This window comes from Larus michahellis, chromosome 14 (genome assembly GCF_964199755.1).
Source record: "Larus michahellis chromosome 14, bLarMic1.1, whole genome shotgun sequence".
Taxonomy (NCBI): Eukaryota; Metazoa; Chordata; class Aves; order Charadriiformes; family Laridae; genus Larus; species Larus michahellis.
Genome location: NC_133909.1, coordinates 7163634 through 7182086, shown reverse-complemented (window position 1 = coordinate 7182086; position 18453 = coordinate 7163634). Strand labels below are relative to the sequence as shown.

General features: G+C 42.2%; 1 protein-coding gene across 1 annotated transcript in view; it reads right to left on the bottom strand.

The window, feature by feature from the left end:
- Positions 1 to 18039, bottom strand: part of GRB2 (growth factor receptor bound protein 2) — a 52982-nt gene extending 34943 nt beyond the window's left edge. Inside the window, exons 1-2 of the mRNA XM_074607970.1 lie at positions 17899 to 18039; positions 12705 to 12910 (exon numbers count right to left, since the gene is read on the bottom strand). Of these exons, the coding sequence (XP_074464071.1) occupies positions 12705 to 12782 (78 nt within the window). The 5' untranslated portion in view covers positions 12783 to 12910; positions 17899 to 18039. The remainder of the gene's footprint in view (positions 1 to 12704; positions 12911 to 17898) is intronic.
- Positions 18040 to 18453: the final 414 nt, after the last annotated feature.

The window sequence follows — 18453 nt, the reverse complement described above, 5'->3', positions numbered from 1 at the left end:
GGGATCAATCATTCCTACACAACAAAATGGGATTTTTAAACCATGCGTTAGCATGGATGCATTCAAAAACCTTCCCAAAAGTGGAGTTCTGGGAAGACCTCAATATGTGGAAGCCATCTCCCTAATGTACTCACAAACCAGGATCAGGCTTTATCTAAAGATATTAAATAGATATCTTGCATTATGACAGATGCCAGTTGGTCCCAGCTGGTTTGCGGCAATATTGCTAGTATGCAGCCATAAAACCTCCCTGGAAATGCAGCTATCCAATTAAGTTGACTTTCAAGCAGCTGTTTGGAAGCTGGGCTCTTCTGGCAAAGCTATAAAAGCGAAAACCAGTCTTCACCTCAGACCTCCATTTAATCAGTGGCAAGAGAGAACAAAAACATAACTCTGTACAGAAGACAGATGAATCACTAATTGAGATAAACTAGAATAGCTGCAAGGCCAAGACTCAGGCTTTTCTAGGTTTTATGTGGGTTGCATCATTTAAAAAAAATAAATCTAACGTTTTCAGCTACTCATCTCCATAAACGTACTCATCAACAACACAGAAACACCCCCCCTCGGTGGCTTAATATAAGGTTAACGCAGAAGGCAAAGAGTCAGTGTCCACAGGGAAGGAGGCTGTGCCACAGGGATCCCAGGAGAGGCTGCACCTTCAACAGCTTCACAAGCCATCTGAGGGCTGCAGTGGCAAAATTCGCAAAGACAGTAATTGAGCATACTCAAACCTTACAACTGATGAGTTGCACAGATAGCTTTTAATACTAGAAGACCAAGTGATGAATGTCAGATTAAATACAATATGCAAAATAACATGCATGAGGAAAAACACAACCAAGAACCCCAAAGAACTGCAACTATATGAAGCTATAGGTTTTAAACTTCATTCCTCAGCAAATATCCCGGAATCATGGGGGTACTAATCTGAAAACAAATTAGAAATATTACCTAATATTCTGTTAAGAAAGAATCAAAACAAGTATCTTGACACTGAAATCTGTTCTGTGTCTCAGTACTGTGTTCTGTGTCTGAGTACCTACACTCAACCCATCTCAAAAAATACTAAATACTAAAATGAACTAAAGTTGAGAAAGGAACAAGGATAAATCGAAATATGTAACGTATTTTGCACTATAGGAGATCAGACTGCCCAATTTTCTTCTCGGAAAGAAAGCAACAAAGACAAAAAGACATTTGCAAATCTATTCTCCCCATAAGAAGTACAGGGAGAGATGTTTTCCTACTGTCTCTTGCAAGGGGAGGGGGACGGAAGAGGAAAAAGAGGTCAAGAAAATTCCCAGGTAGCATGTTTCAAACCAACAAAGGTAATAACTTTTTCCACGCAGTACATGTTTACATTATGGGAATTTAATGCTATAATGTATAGATGGACTCAAAACGGGTTTAGAAAGATGCACAGAAGGTGTGGCCATCAGTGGCTGCTAAAACACCATAGTCCAAATACAGCCTCCAGCTGAGACAGACACTAAAGCTTGGCTATAGGAAGCCAAAGCCTTACACCAGGAGGAAGTGCTAAATATCTCATCCAATACAGCCAACGCTCAAGGGTTCCATCTAGCCCAGTCTCTAATGGCAAACAGTACAGATATTCAGAGAATAATAGAGGAACATTACATGCATAAAGAGTTTTCTGTTACTTTTGATCATAAAAATGGCATATAATTCACTTCAGATGGGAATTGCTCCCAGAATGGTACATGACAGTATTTTAACATCAAGAAGGCTAGAGTTTACTTCCACAGGAAAAAGTCTAAAGCATAATCCATTATAAAGGTATAATAAACTTAATATTATCTGTGGCAACGAACAGCGAGTAGGAGAAGGCTACTCAGGCAACATGGTACAAGGGCTGTGTAAAAGGTCAGCTCAAATCTGTCTATGATAGCGCTGAAAAACCTTGCCAAAGCCAAGCATGCTCCCACAGCGTTCCTTCTTCCCTGCACTGGGACATGAGAGCTAGCTCCACTCATTTGGATGATGTCCCCTCACCACCCAATTAGTAAATTAGGAGTTTTGGGGAACATGACTGAGGGAAAGCAGCTGGTTTTGCAAGAGTTTGATTAGGTATGGCCAGACTTGTCATTTTTTGACTGCAATCCTGAACAAAACCAGCTAAATCCAGTTAGATTCAAAGTAAACTAAGAAAATGGTATAATCGTATTTGCTTTGTGAGGCCTTTAAACTAGGGAGCCCAAAAGGGCCTAGAACTAAGTTCTCGTGGGGTAGCTCAGACGCTTCCACAGGACGCTAATCTGCAACTCCCAAGTGTCACCCAGGGTAGATTTCAGTAGCTGACCAGGCTGTACAGTGGCCGTTTTATCAACATATTGCCTTATGTTTAATAACGTCAGCTTTTTTGAAAGCTGAAAAATAATTTTTCTTCTCAACAAATAAGCTTTAGGAGAAACTTATTACTCAGAAGGCAAAGAGCATCAACAGTGTCCCTAATCTTACTGCAGCATCATGCAGATATTTGCAATCCAGACACAGGTGGAATGAAACACAAGCTTTTCAAGGAAAACAAAACGTAAGAAAGTTTACAGAAACACTGGAAGCCTCTTTTTACCTAAGGTCTTTCTTTTTACATTACCTAAATAAACTGAAAGTAACAGCTTGCAAGATTTCCAGACACAAGCTGCAAAAGAAGGGGTGGAAGCCAGGAAAGCTGGGTAAACTATAATCATTTTGGTTAACTCTATTTTTTGTGACCCTGTAAAGACAGTTGTTAGTTTCAACCTGGGTCTTCCTACATAAAATCACAACAGTCTTCATCTATTCATCCTGGCATAGAGCAAGTTACACTCTCAACCTAAAAGGCAATTTTCAGGAAAAAAAAAAAGCCAAACAAGGAATGTATCACTTCCTGCTAGGGAGTAAGGAAGCATCAAGACAGCTTGATGTTGGAAGAAGGTTTAAGTACCCTGGTACAAACGGTCAAAACAGACAAAGCCACACATCAGCTTTCGACAAACTATAGTTTCATTAGAGGTAGGGCAGAGGCACTGGTGCAAAATATATTTTAAGAAACAGAAGTGAATGCAAGGAGGAAGCAGAAGCAACTTCTGCTTCTTCCATTCCAGCGGTCAGAAGAAAGCTTGAATTGCCAGTCCATGCTTTATCACTTCCAGGGCTAAGGATAGGTCTTGACAAAGTATTCTTCAAGGACATGCAAAACATTACAGAAATAGAAAATTTAGCTGTGGAATATACGCACAACAGGTTTTCCTGATACTGCCTCAACAAGGACCTTTGTCAAGCTGATGTTCCTCTCACCAGAATTCAAGTACTGTTTGTAGGCAAAGATTGGGAAAAATGATATTTTAAATGCCAAGTTTCACCTTTAAAAGTTTTCATTGTAGTTGTCTCCATTACAGCTGCCACTTCCTCCTCCGCATTTTCCTCCTTGCATTTGTTTCTTCCCTTCCTCTGCAACTGTAGGACACACTCTAAACACTTGTTTGCTTTCTCCCCTACTTCCCCCAAAGTATTTGGCAGTTTTTCCTGATTAGTTATGCCCCCAGTAGAAGTAAAGATTAGAACTCGAGACCTGAACAACACAGGATCTCAGGGAAATACCTCTTACATAGAAGTGGCAGATTTTCCAGAGGAACTAGTGAAAGACGCACACTTCTGCACCTTAAAATCCTTCCTAGTATTCTGAAATAAATTCACTTACAAACTTGGAATCTAAGCATAGCTCTTTCCAAGCAGACCAAAATCTACTGTTAACAGCAGAAAGTAAAAGCAAGATCAAACAGTTAAAATATCACTTTCATATTTACGCTAAAGAAGTGTAGATAACAAAAGAATATTCAAAATTTGACTGCACATAAGGATTTATAATGGAAAAACATACTCAATCTCAGCAAGAGTTGCATGGTTTAAAATTTTGTGCCAATTTCTCACAAACCAGAGGGCTGACTAGCTTAGACCACAAGTCTTCTGCACTAGCAGAGCTGCTATGATTAGTGGAACCTGCTGGCTCATACATAACTCATGAAGAATTCCCCCCTTTCCTCCCAAGGGAAACAATTTTGCATAACAGCAGCACTTTTTTTTTTCCTCCACATGTAAACCTGTAGAGTTTTAGTACAAGTTACAGCAAGAAGTAGGTTGGCTCAATGCAGTAAGCATGAATTCCAGAGACAAATTATTTAAATAAGAGGTTTTAGAGACTAACAGTATAATTACAGTTCAGCTGAACTGAAAAAAAATAAATGCTTTCTGCTCTCTGCATGAGGTCCAGCTGCAGTGGAGCCAACAAGCAGCTCACGACAAAGCGTGCATTCTGACATGAATGCATGCAAAGAAGCTAAATTCAGCAGGTACAAACAGAATAAATCTACTCTGTTAAGTATTCTCTTTCTGTATTTTATTTATAAAGGTCAGTAACGCTGGAACATCACAGTTATAAATTAATTACTCTACAGAGGCTGACAATCTGCTTCCGAGACAAAAATAGCTGTCCTAACTTTTGCCTTATTCCAGTCACCATCCTGACCTGCCCCCAAGCGACCAAAAAACCAACCAATTTGATGAATCTTCAATAACAGGACTGTCTGTTTGTTTGCATAACCTCAAAAAACTGGAGACAAAAGGATCCAAGATCAGGTACAGAAACCCAAGTGAGCAATCATTCCCTAAGGGAAAAAACCCTCTTAGGCTCTTTGAGATATTTAAGACTTTTTTAAATGGGCTTTTGTTTAGTACCCAAAGAAAAAGACTATTATTTTAGTAGAGAGAGAAATAGTCTGAGGAAAATTAGGAACACAACCATTTAAAATGCAGATTTCCGATGCATCTAGTAACTAATCAGGAAGTATTGTAGAAGAGCATCTGGGTTTCAGGAATATAATAAATATCCTAAAAATAATTATCATGAGCAGTTTTGGAGACTGTCAGTTCACTTTTTGCTCTATTAGAGCTCAGCTGTACAACCCCATGTGTTAACACATGTCACCACGAAAAAACACATTCTAAAGTTTGTTAAACCAATTCTCACTTGAGTTGTCAGATGGTGGCACCAATCATGCATAGAAGACATGGGAACAAGTTCAGGCTTCACCACAGACAGTCTGCTTCACAACCGTTTTTCTATTCCATTTGAACACCTACTCTTATGAGGTGTTACAAGATGACTTCAAAGTTGAAGGCACGTACCACTCATGAGCAGCGCTTTAAATACTCAGCAACAGGCCATGAGCCTAGAACGTGACAAACAAAGTGCAGCTTGAAGCTTGGCAGATTGAGATCAACGATGCTGCTGTTCCATCAAAAAAGATATGGATGTTTGAGGGAAAGAACAACTTTATACAGCATTCCCCACACTGTAGATAACAAAAAAATCGATAGTATTCTCCTATCGTACTTTCTCTCCCAAGGCCCAAAGCATCAAAAAAACACATTTTTATTTCCTTGCGTATATTCTAGTCAGTGATGTTTGCCCGACTTGGGAGATAACGTTAACTGCTGCTGCAGGGCCAGCAAAGGAAACGAAGAGCAAGAACTGCTGTGGGATAAAGCTGCAGATAAGAACTTGTGTATCAAACTACTGCAGTATCAGTTTGCTGATCTGCGTAGAAATGCAGAATGCATACAAGTCCCCTACTCATTTGCATTTTGAATTTAACAGAATCTTCAGAGAAAACTGGAAATGTCAGAGATCAAAGGCAGCTTTCCCAATAAAATGCTAAATAAAGCAAGTAAAAATAAAAAACATTGAGACCTAGTGCCTCTTCTCACCAGTGCCCCAGTGACATGGATTATTACACAAAAGATCAGTTTCTAAGTCCTTAAGATTAGGCATCAGAGGAAGAAAAAATGCATTTCCTTGGCCACCTTTCTACCTAAACATTACATTCACAAGTCACAGCTTCATCTCTCTGGCTAGCACCTATCCCACCCGCACTGAAAGAAGGGAAACAGGCTTGTTCTTTGCTACACGTCTTGGGAATTAAGGCCTCCAGGGTAGCTAGCTCAGACATTAATGCATGAAGTAAATCATCCACAGTCCTGTGTAAGTTTTGTAAATCATGTTGAATTCCATAATGGGTTATCGTTATTCCAGCTACCTGAAAGTTAGCCTGGATATAGCTACAGAAGATACAGTCCCATCTCTTGACTACGCAGTGCGGACATCCCCATAATCCTCTCTTTGTGCAGAGAGGTGAGACAGACTCCTCTCAGTTCTGCTTACTGCTTTAACAACACTCTGCTGTCAAGTAAAGTATGGAAATCTGGCATCATCAGTATAATAGCCTTAAATTAATACAACAGTTCAGTCTCACAGCAACCGTGAAAGTGTCCTAATGTTATCTTTTGTAGTTCTTCCAGTTTAGATTTATATTGTAAAATTCATCACATTTGGTAAATTACATTCCTTTTTTGCTCCATGTGAGATTATAAGATTTTTGTCTCCAGTGTTGTTAAGGGACTAATGCTTAATTGTCTTTAATTTTCAAAGAAACAGAATTAGGTTTGCCAGTGCTTTTTTTTCCTGAGGTTTAGGCTTTAGTTATTGATTTCTGGTATACACCCACTGGCAACTTTAAAGCACAAGGGATTTTACCAAGGGGTCATATAGTTCACTGCTTATGCCAGGCTGAGCTATACACAGACAGATTGGATTCCTTATCTCCTCTCGCTTAGTTGGATCCTTATCGGTTAGAGTAAAAAATCAGAAAAGCCTGAATTTCACTACAGGCAGGATCCCTCTTTCCCCCCCCAATCAGCAGGGCTCTGCATAGAGACTGGAAAACTATGAATACTACATTTATGACAGCATCATTCCTTTATACATGCCACTGAAAGTCATAATCCGTCTTTTCTTCCCCCATCTGTGATCAAGCTTTACATTTCCATCGAAAAAAACCTCTAAATTAAAGGTAGCCCATTAACACCTGGGATGTCCCTCAGAATAACAGATTTTATTAACCTGAAATTCTCAGACATTCTCTCATCAGATAGTTATCACGAGACATGTCACTGAACCAAAGAGGTTCAACACATTTTTGTGTTGCTAGTAAATAAGAACAGAAGCACATCAGATTGGTTGCAGTTCGACACACATTAAACAAAGCAGATAGATAATTTAGCAAGACAAAATTTGATTTGCTGATATGTCTATGCTCACACTCTTCAGAAGTCTGTCACACCAGTGTTATGAAAAGGTGGACCTCACAGAGAAGCTGTAACAATAGCACTTCTATTAAATTGGCAAAAGGCAGCTGGAGCTTCAACATAGCATCATTTCCACGGTTATAATAGAATGCAATACATGTTAAGTCAATATAATAAAATTAGCTGAGCTGACCACTAGCTTTAATCGGTGTCCTGTTTGACATTCAAAACTCCACTAGGCTTCAGGTAGCACACAGCTCACAAGAGCTACTTCTTCTCTGCTTTCAGTGACGAGTTTAAATAATCAGCACAAATAGCTACTAAATAAAAACAAAGATGCCATTTTTAAGAAGGAATGTGTTTACTCCTTGCTTTCAAACACCACTTTACACCTTCAGTCTGGAATACTCCACGTTTATGCTTCTGCACAGACACCTTCAGCAATGCAATCTCAGCTCTAAGCAGGTCCAGACTCTTTCACAATACAGAACATGAGCATTTTCTTTTTTAGGCACATGCACCTTGTGGAGGTCATGTAGTTCCTTCCCACAACCCTTCCCCCCAATGCCTAGAACAGTTGGTTAATAAAACACATCCCTCCTCCAGATAACCATCATACATAAGAGGAAGAACATTTGAGAAGTTCATACTAAAAACATAGGCATTGAATACCCATGAATAGCTGGGCAGACAGAAGAATGCAAGCTCTCATAGCAGCATCTTTTTGTAACACTGATCTCCAACTGCCAGAACGACAAATCAAGTACATTTGAGATAACTGTACTTGTCTTTATGAGTATCTTTAATTTTCTGACAGTTTCGTCTTCTTAGATGGCAATATCGATCACACATTGATGAAAAATATCATCTTTGTTCAAGGCCATCAGCCAAGGAACATGACCTAAGTGTATCAACCATCACATACGATAGAGTTGACACTCACAGCTAAGTCACGGAATAACGTAGACTGGAAGGGCCTCTGGAAGTCACCCACTCCACCCTCCTGCTCAAAACAAGCCTAATTAGATCACAGTGCTCAGGGACTTGGCTGGGTATCTCCAAGGATGGGGATTCCACAGCTTCTCTGGGCAACCTGTTCTAATATTTGACCTATTTCACTATAAAGCGCACAGTGCTTGCAATTTGCCTGAATCATTAATTCAGAAAACTGTTTCTCACTATTAAAAACATCAAGATCACACTGAGTCCATCCCCTTTAAAAAATGGGGAAAGATGAAGGAGGTGCATGAGGAAAGGAAAGGAAGGATAAGAGTGAAGACAATTTTACCCAAAACAGAGGAAGTCTTTGCACTACTCTTCAGCAAGCCATGAATTTCTTTGCTCTAGCAGACACCATGACATAACAGCCAACACAGGTGAAATCAAAGACAAGGGATGAGGAAGAAGAGGAGATCGTGCTCCCCTTGCTTACCATACTCCTCCCTTTATTCAAAACTGTTTCACTGTATCCAGACACAGAAAAATGTTTTTCATGCAGGAACTGAAAACGCCATCTCAGCATCAACTGTTTGCAAACGCTCAATCCTCTTAAAGGCTGACAGAAAGAAAATAAGTCTGGTGGTAAGCAATCACGTGAACTGAACCTGCACCGACTGTCAAGTACATGATCAGAGTAGGGAAAAGAAAACCAACCTTGACTTTGCTGAACAAAACTGTCAAATGATCAAAACCCTGCGAAGGAATTCCTTCTTTTAGCATATAGGGCAGCTGGTTTGCACGTCACACAAAAGTGAGAATCCCAAAATTAAAGATTATGAAGGTCCACTATTTAAAACACCACCTGAATAGTTTTACTCATAAAAACGTCTCTAAGTCCCCCTGAATTAATTATACTGACAACTACTGAGAACAGGAACTTATTCAGTTCTTCAGAAGATCACTTTCCAGCTATGCCCCAACCCTACAACAGAAGGAGGAGAAAGAGGAAACGAAGCAGTGGTCTATAGCTTTTTAAAAAAAAAAAAAAAAAAAAAAACAACAAAAAACAAAAACCCACCACAATTCTGACATTCAAGATATCCATAAACATGTTTAGTGCTTCTGCATTAAGCATGCAGAAACAGTTATCGCAGCATCATGGTATTAACTGTACACTTCAGATTAGGTGTAGGAGGAACAGAGAAAAGAAATGATGAGATGAGACAAAGAATGAAGATTTTTCTTCCCTTCTCCCCTGCTCCTGACAAACCACCAGCAAGTATTAACACACTTTAGTTCTGGATACTTGCCAATTAGCACAAAGGCCAACAAAACCAGAAGCTGCTAGAAATACAACAGATTTTGGGGACATAAAACCTGAATAACAAATATGGACAGAGACTGAAGTTAACTACTGCCAACTTCAATAAATACAGCAAGTGAAAGGGGAAAAGGCTGAAAAAGCATCATGACAATCACCAGCTATTCAAAGTGAGAAACAGTAAATCAAAATTTCAAGTAGGAACCCCTTGGTTTCCTTTTTTCACTTTTTTAAATAACAGGACAGGTTATCTTCACGCCCCCAGTAAGATGCCAGTCACCAACAAGCTTTTGTGAAACAACCACCAGCACATGAAAACAGTGATCTTGAGAGCTGCAGCACTGTACTGTAATCAGAAGACACGTAAGGAAGCAGCAACCTTTCCTTTTTCTGGAAAAGGCTCAGCAGGTAGTATTTAGTGTATTTAAGAAGTTTAAAGCTGTCGGTTTGCATCTCCTGCATGGCAATACCACACACTGCTACAGGACCACCAGACAAAAGGGTAAGGGGATGCAGATACTGCCAGGGTTACAAAAATCATAGAAGCAGCTTTTACCATATAGTGCCCACAAAAGAAAAGGCCAAGCACTTTTCCTCTTCACTCAGCTGTTTTACAATTGCAAGCCAAAGGTCAACTATCTTCACTCACTTTTGGAAACCAGCCACAAGATTACTAACAACCAGCTTAATGGCTACACTTCAAATGCTATTCAATCAAGTCCCGAATACGTGGGTATGCAGCAGTAATGGCACCATGACATCACAGGCAAGTTATCTGCTGAAGTCAGAGGGAGTCAGACAGGGTGCATCTTTGCCTTCTCTCCCCATAAAGAGAAACATGAACTTTTAAAGGGTGGGAACTGAAGCGTTATAAATTTTGTTCGTTCCTTAGTGTGGCCGAGGTATAATGTTTCTCTGCGAAACAATCTTTTGCCATCATGTTATGCCATCAAACTAACTTGACTTTCCAGAGGTGCACCAAGACAGGTATCTAATAGCTAGATTTAAAGAAGTCTTCACTACACATCAAGTTACATGTACATCTGAGCAAGGGATACCTAAAGAGCAAGGCACACAGGTGCATTCAACACGTTACAAGTTTATTTCTCTTCCCAATTCATTTGAGGGCAGCAAGACTGACCGGATTAATAAGACAGATCACGTGAGGCACATGAATGGGATACCCTGAGATTTCTGTCATGAGCAAAGCACTAATAAAACAGATCTGGCTTGTCTGACAGAAATTAATTTCCACAACCTGAAACACACTTGAAGTGAACCAGACTTTCAAAATGACAACGCGCCACAAGTTTGTCAGTCTGAGTAAAGTGAACTGTAACAATTCTAATTGTTGTTGGCTTATTTGTCTGAAATTTGCCAGTTTTAGACATTGAACCTTACCATGCTGCATCCTTAGAGTAGGAAAATCCCGCTCTGTATTCTAGGAAAAATACAATGATTACTGTAGTGTAACAGCATACATACCACCATGTGACAAAATTTCTATCTATGGGATGACATCAAGTGGCAAGGACTCAAGAAGGTCTTACTGTTAGCAACTGGGACACTGTACACAGTTGAAAGTTTTAGCACAGACTAAACTTTCAAAAGTCTAAAAAAAAGTTATTTTTCCTTTAATTCTTAGAGAAGTAAATATTTTAAATGAACACAAATTTTACAAGACATTTTTTCATGTACTTCAGCAAACTCCTATACCAAACTAGACAAAAATAATTATAAATACACTTTAAAATAAACTATATTTCATCATACTATATTTTTCCTTCCTGTTCAGCATTTTTTACAAGGTTATTTCAGCTGTGTTCTACTTCAAATGCACTACAAAAGCTAAAGGCAGCTAATAGTAACCCAAAATAGAATAATACAGCTCAGGTTAAGAAAAAGAAAGATTATCACAGAAGACTTCTAAAATACTGACAGTCTGGGATGTTTAAAAACTGCAAAAGGAAATATTCTGGTAGTTTACATAAACACTGGAATTGAGGTGTACAGGTCTAACAGGCATTTTTAGGCCAATTACGGGCCTGGCATGTATGATACATACATTATTTTAAAAGTTAACAATCTCACAGCAGGATGCATTTTTGCAACCTTTAGCTGTTGATGGCCACACAATATTCCTGCACTTTTAACAAAGCCACAGTTATGTTATTGAAATATCAGCTATAAAAGATGCATTTTAAGTTTACACACAGAGGTTGTTTTTCCCAACTTATTTTAAAATAGTAAAATCCAACCCTTCCTTGGCAAAAATTCTGAGCAGATGAGTAATCCCACTGAGGTCTGCAGGACTTGATTTGTCAGCACACACAAAGATACAGCCTCGCATCTGCAGAATAGGCACCTCTCGAAACAGTTTCTACTCAAAGCATTTTAGAAAGCAGCAGCTTAAAATACTTTAATACTAAATACATCCCTCTAGGAAGGTAAAGTCCGTCTTATACATTTATGGAGAAATACTGACTCTGAATGAAACTCCGTTAAAACATTCTGCAATATGTTTTGTATTACTTGGAAGCAACAAAGCTCAGAGCTATGCTTCAATGAAGCCAAATCACTATATTTTACTTGTCCCCCAGATAAAATTTTGGGCTTGTTCTGCATGTCCTTTTTTTTTTTTCAAATAAAGTTTTAGAAATTCAAGTATTTTTCAAATTCCTTTAATATAGCAAAGATGAAGCCTAAAAAGGCTTTGATACATTGAAAGAACTATAGACCAAAATTCCTCTAATGCACTCCAACATCCACTTATATCTTCACAGACCCATTAAATATTCAGCCACAAGCTTATCACTCGAGTTCATCAGGACTGAAGATAAAACTCAGCACCAATATTTGACAGCCTGATGCTAAAAGATTATCTACTGAGAAATAATCTAATCACTGTTCTTTGATATTGGAATCCTTGGCAGGAGGCAAAGGAAAGGAATACAAAATTGATCTTGATTAGTTTAAGGGGTTTCCTCTTGTAGAAGGGAATTTAGTGTAGAGGTTATCCTGTACTTCTGCTTCTTTGCTACCATGTTCATGACTAAGTTTTCAAATATTCCAGTCTCAGAAGAGATAAATGAGAGACTTTTGGATGCATGCTTAACACAGAAACAAAACACCCCCTCCTTGCTCTTAAAGAAATCTTGAGGTACCCTGTTAAACGGGAGATGGCATTTGCTGGGGACGCAGAAGAGGGTCAGGTCTGACGGACAGGAAGAGACTCGGGAGAGAAGCTGAAAGGCGGAGAGCGAAAGAGGGAACCTCCGAGCCCGCACCCTCCACTTACCTTAAGGATATCCCCCCGTTTGAAGCTCAGCTCGTCATCCGCGGTGGCTTTGAAGTCGTACTTGGCGATGGCTTCCATGCTGGGGCTGCCGCGCACGGCGCTGGGAAGGAAGCGCTCCCCGAAGCCTCCGCTCCTCCCGCGGCCCGGCTCCCTCCGAGGCGCCGGCCCCGTCTCTCACATACAGGGAGGCCGGGGGACGATCCGCCCTAGGGGAGGGGGAGGAGGAGGAAGAGACGGGCCATTAGGGGAAGTGGCACGGATCGATGGCCGGGGCCGCGCCCAGGGCCGCTCCCTCCGCCCGGCGCGGCGCGGCCGCCGCTTCCTCCCGCCGCCGCTCGCCCAGGCCCGGCTCCCCGAGTGACACGTCCCGCGGCCAATGGCCGCCACGACGGCCCCGGGAGGCGGCACCGCGGCCAGCACCGGCCCGCCGGGAGGAGCCGCCAGCCCCTCGCCCCGGGGGAGCCGGGCGGGCAGGGCCCGCCCTGGCCTCACCGCCCCGGGAGGGCCGGTCCTCCCCTCTCCCGCCCGGCAGCGGGACCGCCTCTCCCGGGAAGGCACCGGCTCCTGCACCGGTAACGACAGCGGGGTGGAACCGGCGGGACGGCCCTCCCGGGACACAGAACCCCGGAACCCCCCCAGCTCCATCCCAGGGTGCGAAAGGGCCACGCACTCCTCTCCCCCACTAGGAAAGGCCATGCTGGAGATGCAGCTTACACAGATAATTTGGGGTTTTTTCCATTCATACAGCTCATATCAATTTAAATACAGTAAGCTAGGCAAAGCAGAGAAGAATCCTGAGGGTCCTCTATAATAGGAATTTCTTGGAATTGAAATGCCTACCAAAAAGTGTCCTAAAATAACATCACATTGAGACAAAAGTTTGGGCAAAAGCACCCATCCTGAAACTCCGGCGTCCTGAGCAGCAGAACATGTTAAAAAAAAAATCTCCATAAGCACAGCATGAAAATCAGTAAGTTTGAGTTCAGCATCTCTTATGGGCCCAGAGAAGAAGTGACATCAAACCTGGCAAGGCATATATAGACACTCTGAAACCATTTAAAAGGCTTCTATCTTGATCTCAGGTTAGAATAAGAAGGATTTAATCTAACTCCAGCTACATTTGATAGCAGAGAAGGCAAGGGATCAGAAAAAAGTCGAGTAAGACAGTCTGTAAGTTAAAAACCATCATGAATACCCCTGTGAAGAACCAGCAGAGAGCTGGTACTTGTCAATGGCAATTCAAGACCGAAGAGACCTGACAAACACCAGCGAACCCACGCACCTGCTAATTTGGTCTCTGCGGTTATGGCCCAGAAAGAGCCCTGCTATATGCAAAGGCAGCAGATGGCAATAGTATTTTCTCATTTCAGAGAAAAACCTGCGTTACATAAATGCAGTTCAGCAATTAACATGCTTATATTCCATGAGCCCCGTGTTTGCCCAACCTCCAGCTCCCCTATAAATAATGAAGCCCAAGGCAAACACCAGAACTGAGATTTCTATCACAGGGAACTGGCAGAATGAGAAGAGGTATTTACAGGATTTACCTTCATCAAAAAAAAAAAAAAAAAAAAAAAGACGAGCTTAGTGAGGTCCCCGTGTGGACAGGGCTCGGGGTTTTCTTTGGTATGCCTACACAGCGTTGCTGAAGCATCAGCAAGACTGACAAAGCTGTCAACAGCCACCAAGATCGCAACTAAACAATCCGCCTCTGCCACTGCAGCTACTGGAAATGAATATACTGGATCCAAGCTTTGACCGACATGCAGAACTAAAACCATGAAGCACATCATAGTTACATTTTCATGGTTCTAAAACACTTCATTTTAGCTTCAATGCTGATGAAAAAGCATCTGTCTTTCTGATGTCAGTCTTCCACACCACACAAGCATACTCATACAAGCAGCAACAATTACTTCCCTTCGCTGGGAGCATTTTCCCCTTGCCGGCATCTATTGTGTTCAGCTCACCATCTCCTCATCTTTCTAACCAGGCCTCTCGGTTTTTTAACTGATGGTATTTATAATTTTCTACTACTACAACAATATCAAGGAGCAACACGAATGATTGCATATAAAGCAATGGAAAATGCAAACAGTTGTTCAAGCATACTGTCTACATGTCCTGTACGTCATTGGTTTCTATTCCTTCTTAAAGGATAAATATTGCTGGCAGCAAGGTTTTCGTGTTTCAAACAGCACAATGCTACATTTGAAGATGGGTACCATCATATGGGCATGCAAACACCATCAGCTAAGGGAATACTGCTTGAAAACCCTAACTTCCAAACTGAAGAACTTAAGAGCAAGTTGCACAACTTAAAGAATACATTATAAGCTCAAGACATTTAAAGAAAGAAATTACTGCCAATTGCTAAATGTTCCTTTCTTTGGGGTACAAAAGTGTTACTAGCTGGTACTGCAGTAGCATCTAAGAACTTTTTTTAACTGAAGGAGTTAACACACAACTTAGAGAAACTGATGCAGCATTTCCAAGAACTTATACCGGCATTTCCCTAAGCCTAGCAATAGTACAACATTGGGAAATTTTCCAGCACAATTCAAGATGAAAGAGAGATTCATCACGCAATTTTCTTTAAATGTGCCTTCATATTACTACCACCATCATAATATATTGTCAGCATATAAAGGAGTGATGTTTCTAGGTAACAACACTAACAACAGCTGCAGTGTAGAACAAAACTTTAACCATCCTGACTTTAGGCTAAAGCATAGCTGAAGTTTAGGCATGAAAGTTACACATAAATTAGGGAAAAGCTTTGAAAATATTAAACCAAGACACTTACACAGCTAATGTCAGAAAAGGTAAACTTAGAACATCAACTCCCTTTAAGTAACTTAGAAAGCATTTGCTCTTCACTGATCTTATTAAATAAGTTCTGATAGACATTCAGCCACATAATATTAAAAGACAAACAAACCCACCGCACAAGAAGGGAAAAAACAAGCTTATTGGGGAAGTAGTGGTAGGTCTCTACCCACTGAGAGCACAGCTGTAGGTATTTGCTTTAGGCACACGGCAGTGCAACAGGACACACTGCAAATACCCCAGCTCCACAGACTTCAAACTGAGTAAGACAGGTATGAATGAATAACAGTCGAAACGTGAATACAATGAATACCCATTACAAGAACTATCAGATGATCCTAAGAGAAATGACTAAGATTTCTAAGAATATCAGTATGTTTTTTATCTCTTGCCTTACTGTGATTTGGAGAAAGATACTTCTCTTCCTCTTAAGAAATCTGACAGGGTGAAGAGGAAGAAAAGGCAGCAGATGCAGCTAACAGTAAGTTTTTATTAGCAATACAGTGCTGCAGCTCAGGATGGAATACAAGTAATTATAAATACAAACCTCCTGTAGCCAACAAGAGACAATTCTCACGTTCTTTCCAAAAGCTATTTCAAAAAACACAGGCAAAAGTAGGCTTTTTACACTGCTCTTACCAACAGCTTTTTTTTTTTTTTTTTTTTTTTTTAGCAAGAGAGAGCTTTCTCATTGTTCTCTTTCCACTGTTTTACTGTTCTTCTGGAAAGTGATACGGGCAGGAACAGAAGAACAGACAGTTTAGAAAAGCCAAAGCGAGGGAAGAAAGAAGATACATTCAGTGGAAGATTTTGCAAAGAATCAAATCCTAAGCTTCATCAGCTGTTATAGGACAAAACATTACTGAGGGTAGCGGAAAGAAAAATGTGTGGATACATCATCTGGAAGACATGCAGAAATGTTAAGTGTCAGGCTCTAGACAAAAGAATAGAAAGAAAAAATTGTAAGGGCAGAGCACTAATTCAAATTTGCCAAATAAGGAAGTATAACATAATAAATGAATGAGGTAAAATGTAAATTAAATTATCAACATATAAAAGCTAGAACATTCAGGGTCATAAATGCTACTCGTGATCTACTAGCTTAATACATACGAACTTCCTCAAGAATATCTTGTTAGAAGACGAGTCAAGATATCACTTACAAAACTAAGCTACAGCACAAAGCACAGATAATTTTTACCTGATCAAATTATTTTATCAGACAATAGAAAACTTCACCTCTGCCAGAATTTATTTATTGACACTTTTTTTTTTCTTATTTTAAACTGCATATAGCAGCTTCAAATGTTACAAGGTTGCCTGGTATTATGAAATACTTAAAAGACTACATTACTTAATCATCATAAAAGATGGCACAAATTCTCATATCAAATATCCTAAGTTTGCCCAGAAATGGACTACAAACAACACTGTGTTTGAAGATGATTAACAATCTGTGACCCTTCAAATTTTTGCACTTGACCACAGACATTTAATAATTTCAAAACAAGGAATGAACTTCCCTAAACACTATACTTATCTATGAATTGCTCTCACAGTTATTAACTGTTCTACAGAGTATTTTTCTCTTTAGGTTATAAAAGAGATGTCTGAGTCAGACGTTGTGGGAGTTAACAAGACTGCATCCTTGTCTTCTGCAGATTATTTGAAACTATATTGCCAAGTTAAACCTTATCCCACAAAACCAACACTGAATCTCAAGCAGGAAGTTCAGAAGAGAAAGAAGAGGCTAAGAGAAAAAAAGTCTCCCTCTTATCATAGCAACTCACATTTGAAACATGACCCGAAAGGTCTTCGGAGAAAGAGAGGTATGGATGCTAACCTGCCTACAGGGTATTCACAACCTTTTAACCTCGGGAAGCGGCCAGAAGTTATGGAACTCTTCCGGGGAATATTAAAAATAAGTCCCAATAACCATCACCGGCCAACCCTCCACAGACGCACGGCAAAGAGGGAAACGACCCAAGACCAAAACCCGTCCGGCGGACCCAAACAGGGAGCGCGGCCCTCGACAGGCAGTCTCGCCCAGCAGATAACGCCTCCACAGCCCGGGGCCTCACTCCGACCCCCGCCGGCCCCGCAGAGCCCGGGCCCACAGCACCGGGGCGCAGGGGCAGCGCTGAGGCGGCTCCCGCGGAGCGCAGCGGGGGGAGGCGGAACACCCCCGGGGCCCAGGCCGCGGCACCGGGGGCCTCCCGCCGCCATGTCCCCCACCCCTGCAAGGCCCGCGGTGGGCAGGGGAACCGGGCCCCGCCGGGAAGGGCCTTCCCCGCGCCTCACCGGAGCTGGGGGGGGTGGGTCGGCGGCCCGCCGCCCGCCCTCCATACACACCCCCTCGACTCACCGCGCAGCGCTGGGGGCCGCCGCCCCGCCCGAGGGTCCTCGCCGCCTGCCCGGCCCGCCGCGGCCCGGCCCGGCCGCCCCTCCAGCGCCGCCTCGGCTGCCGCTACGGCCCCGTCCCGCGGCCCCCCCCCCGCCCGCCGCGCCGCCGCCGCCGCCGCCTGCTCCGCCGCCGCCGCCGTTCCCGCTGCAACTCTCGCGAGAGCGGCCCTGTCAGCCGCCCTCCGCGATGGCGGCCCGCCCGCCGCGGGAGCTGCGCCTGCGCCATCCGGGCGGGAGGGCGAGGACTCACCGCGCGTGCGCAGCGCCGTCTGAGCAGGAGCGAGCGGGAGCGGTGGCAGGCGAGGTACCGAGCGTCGCTCCGGTACGGGCCGTGCTCTACCGGGGCTGCATTAGCTCCCCGGGGGAGGAGGCCACGAGTACAGGCTTCTGGAGGTGAAACCACTCGGGGTTTAGGTAAAGGATTTGCTGGTAGAGCCATTACTCAACACCGAGCATCCTTCCCGAACGCTGATGAAGGCACCAGGCTGTAGGAAAAACACAGCGTGATCACACATGG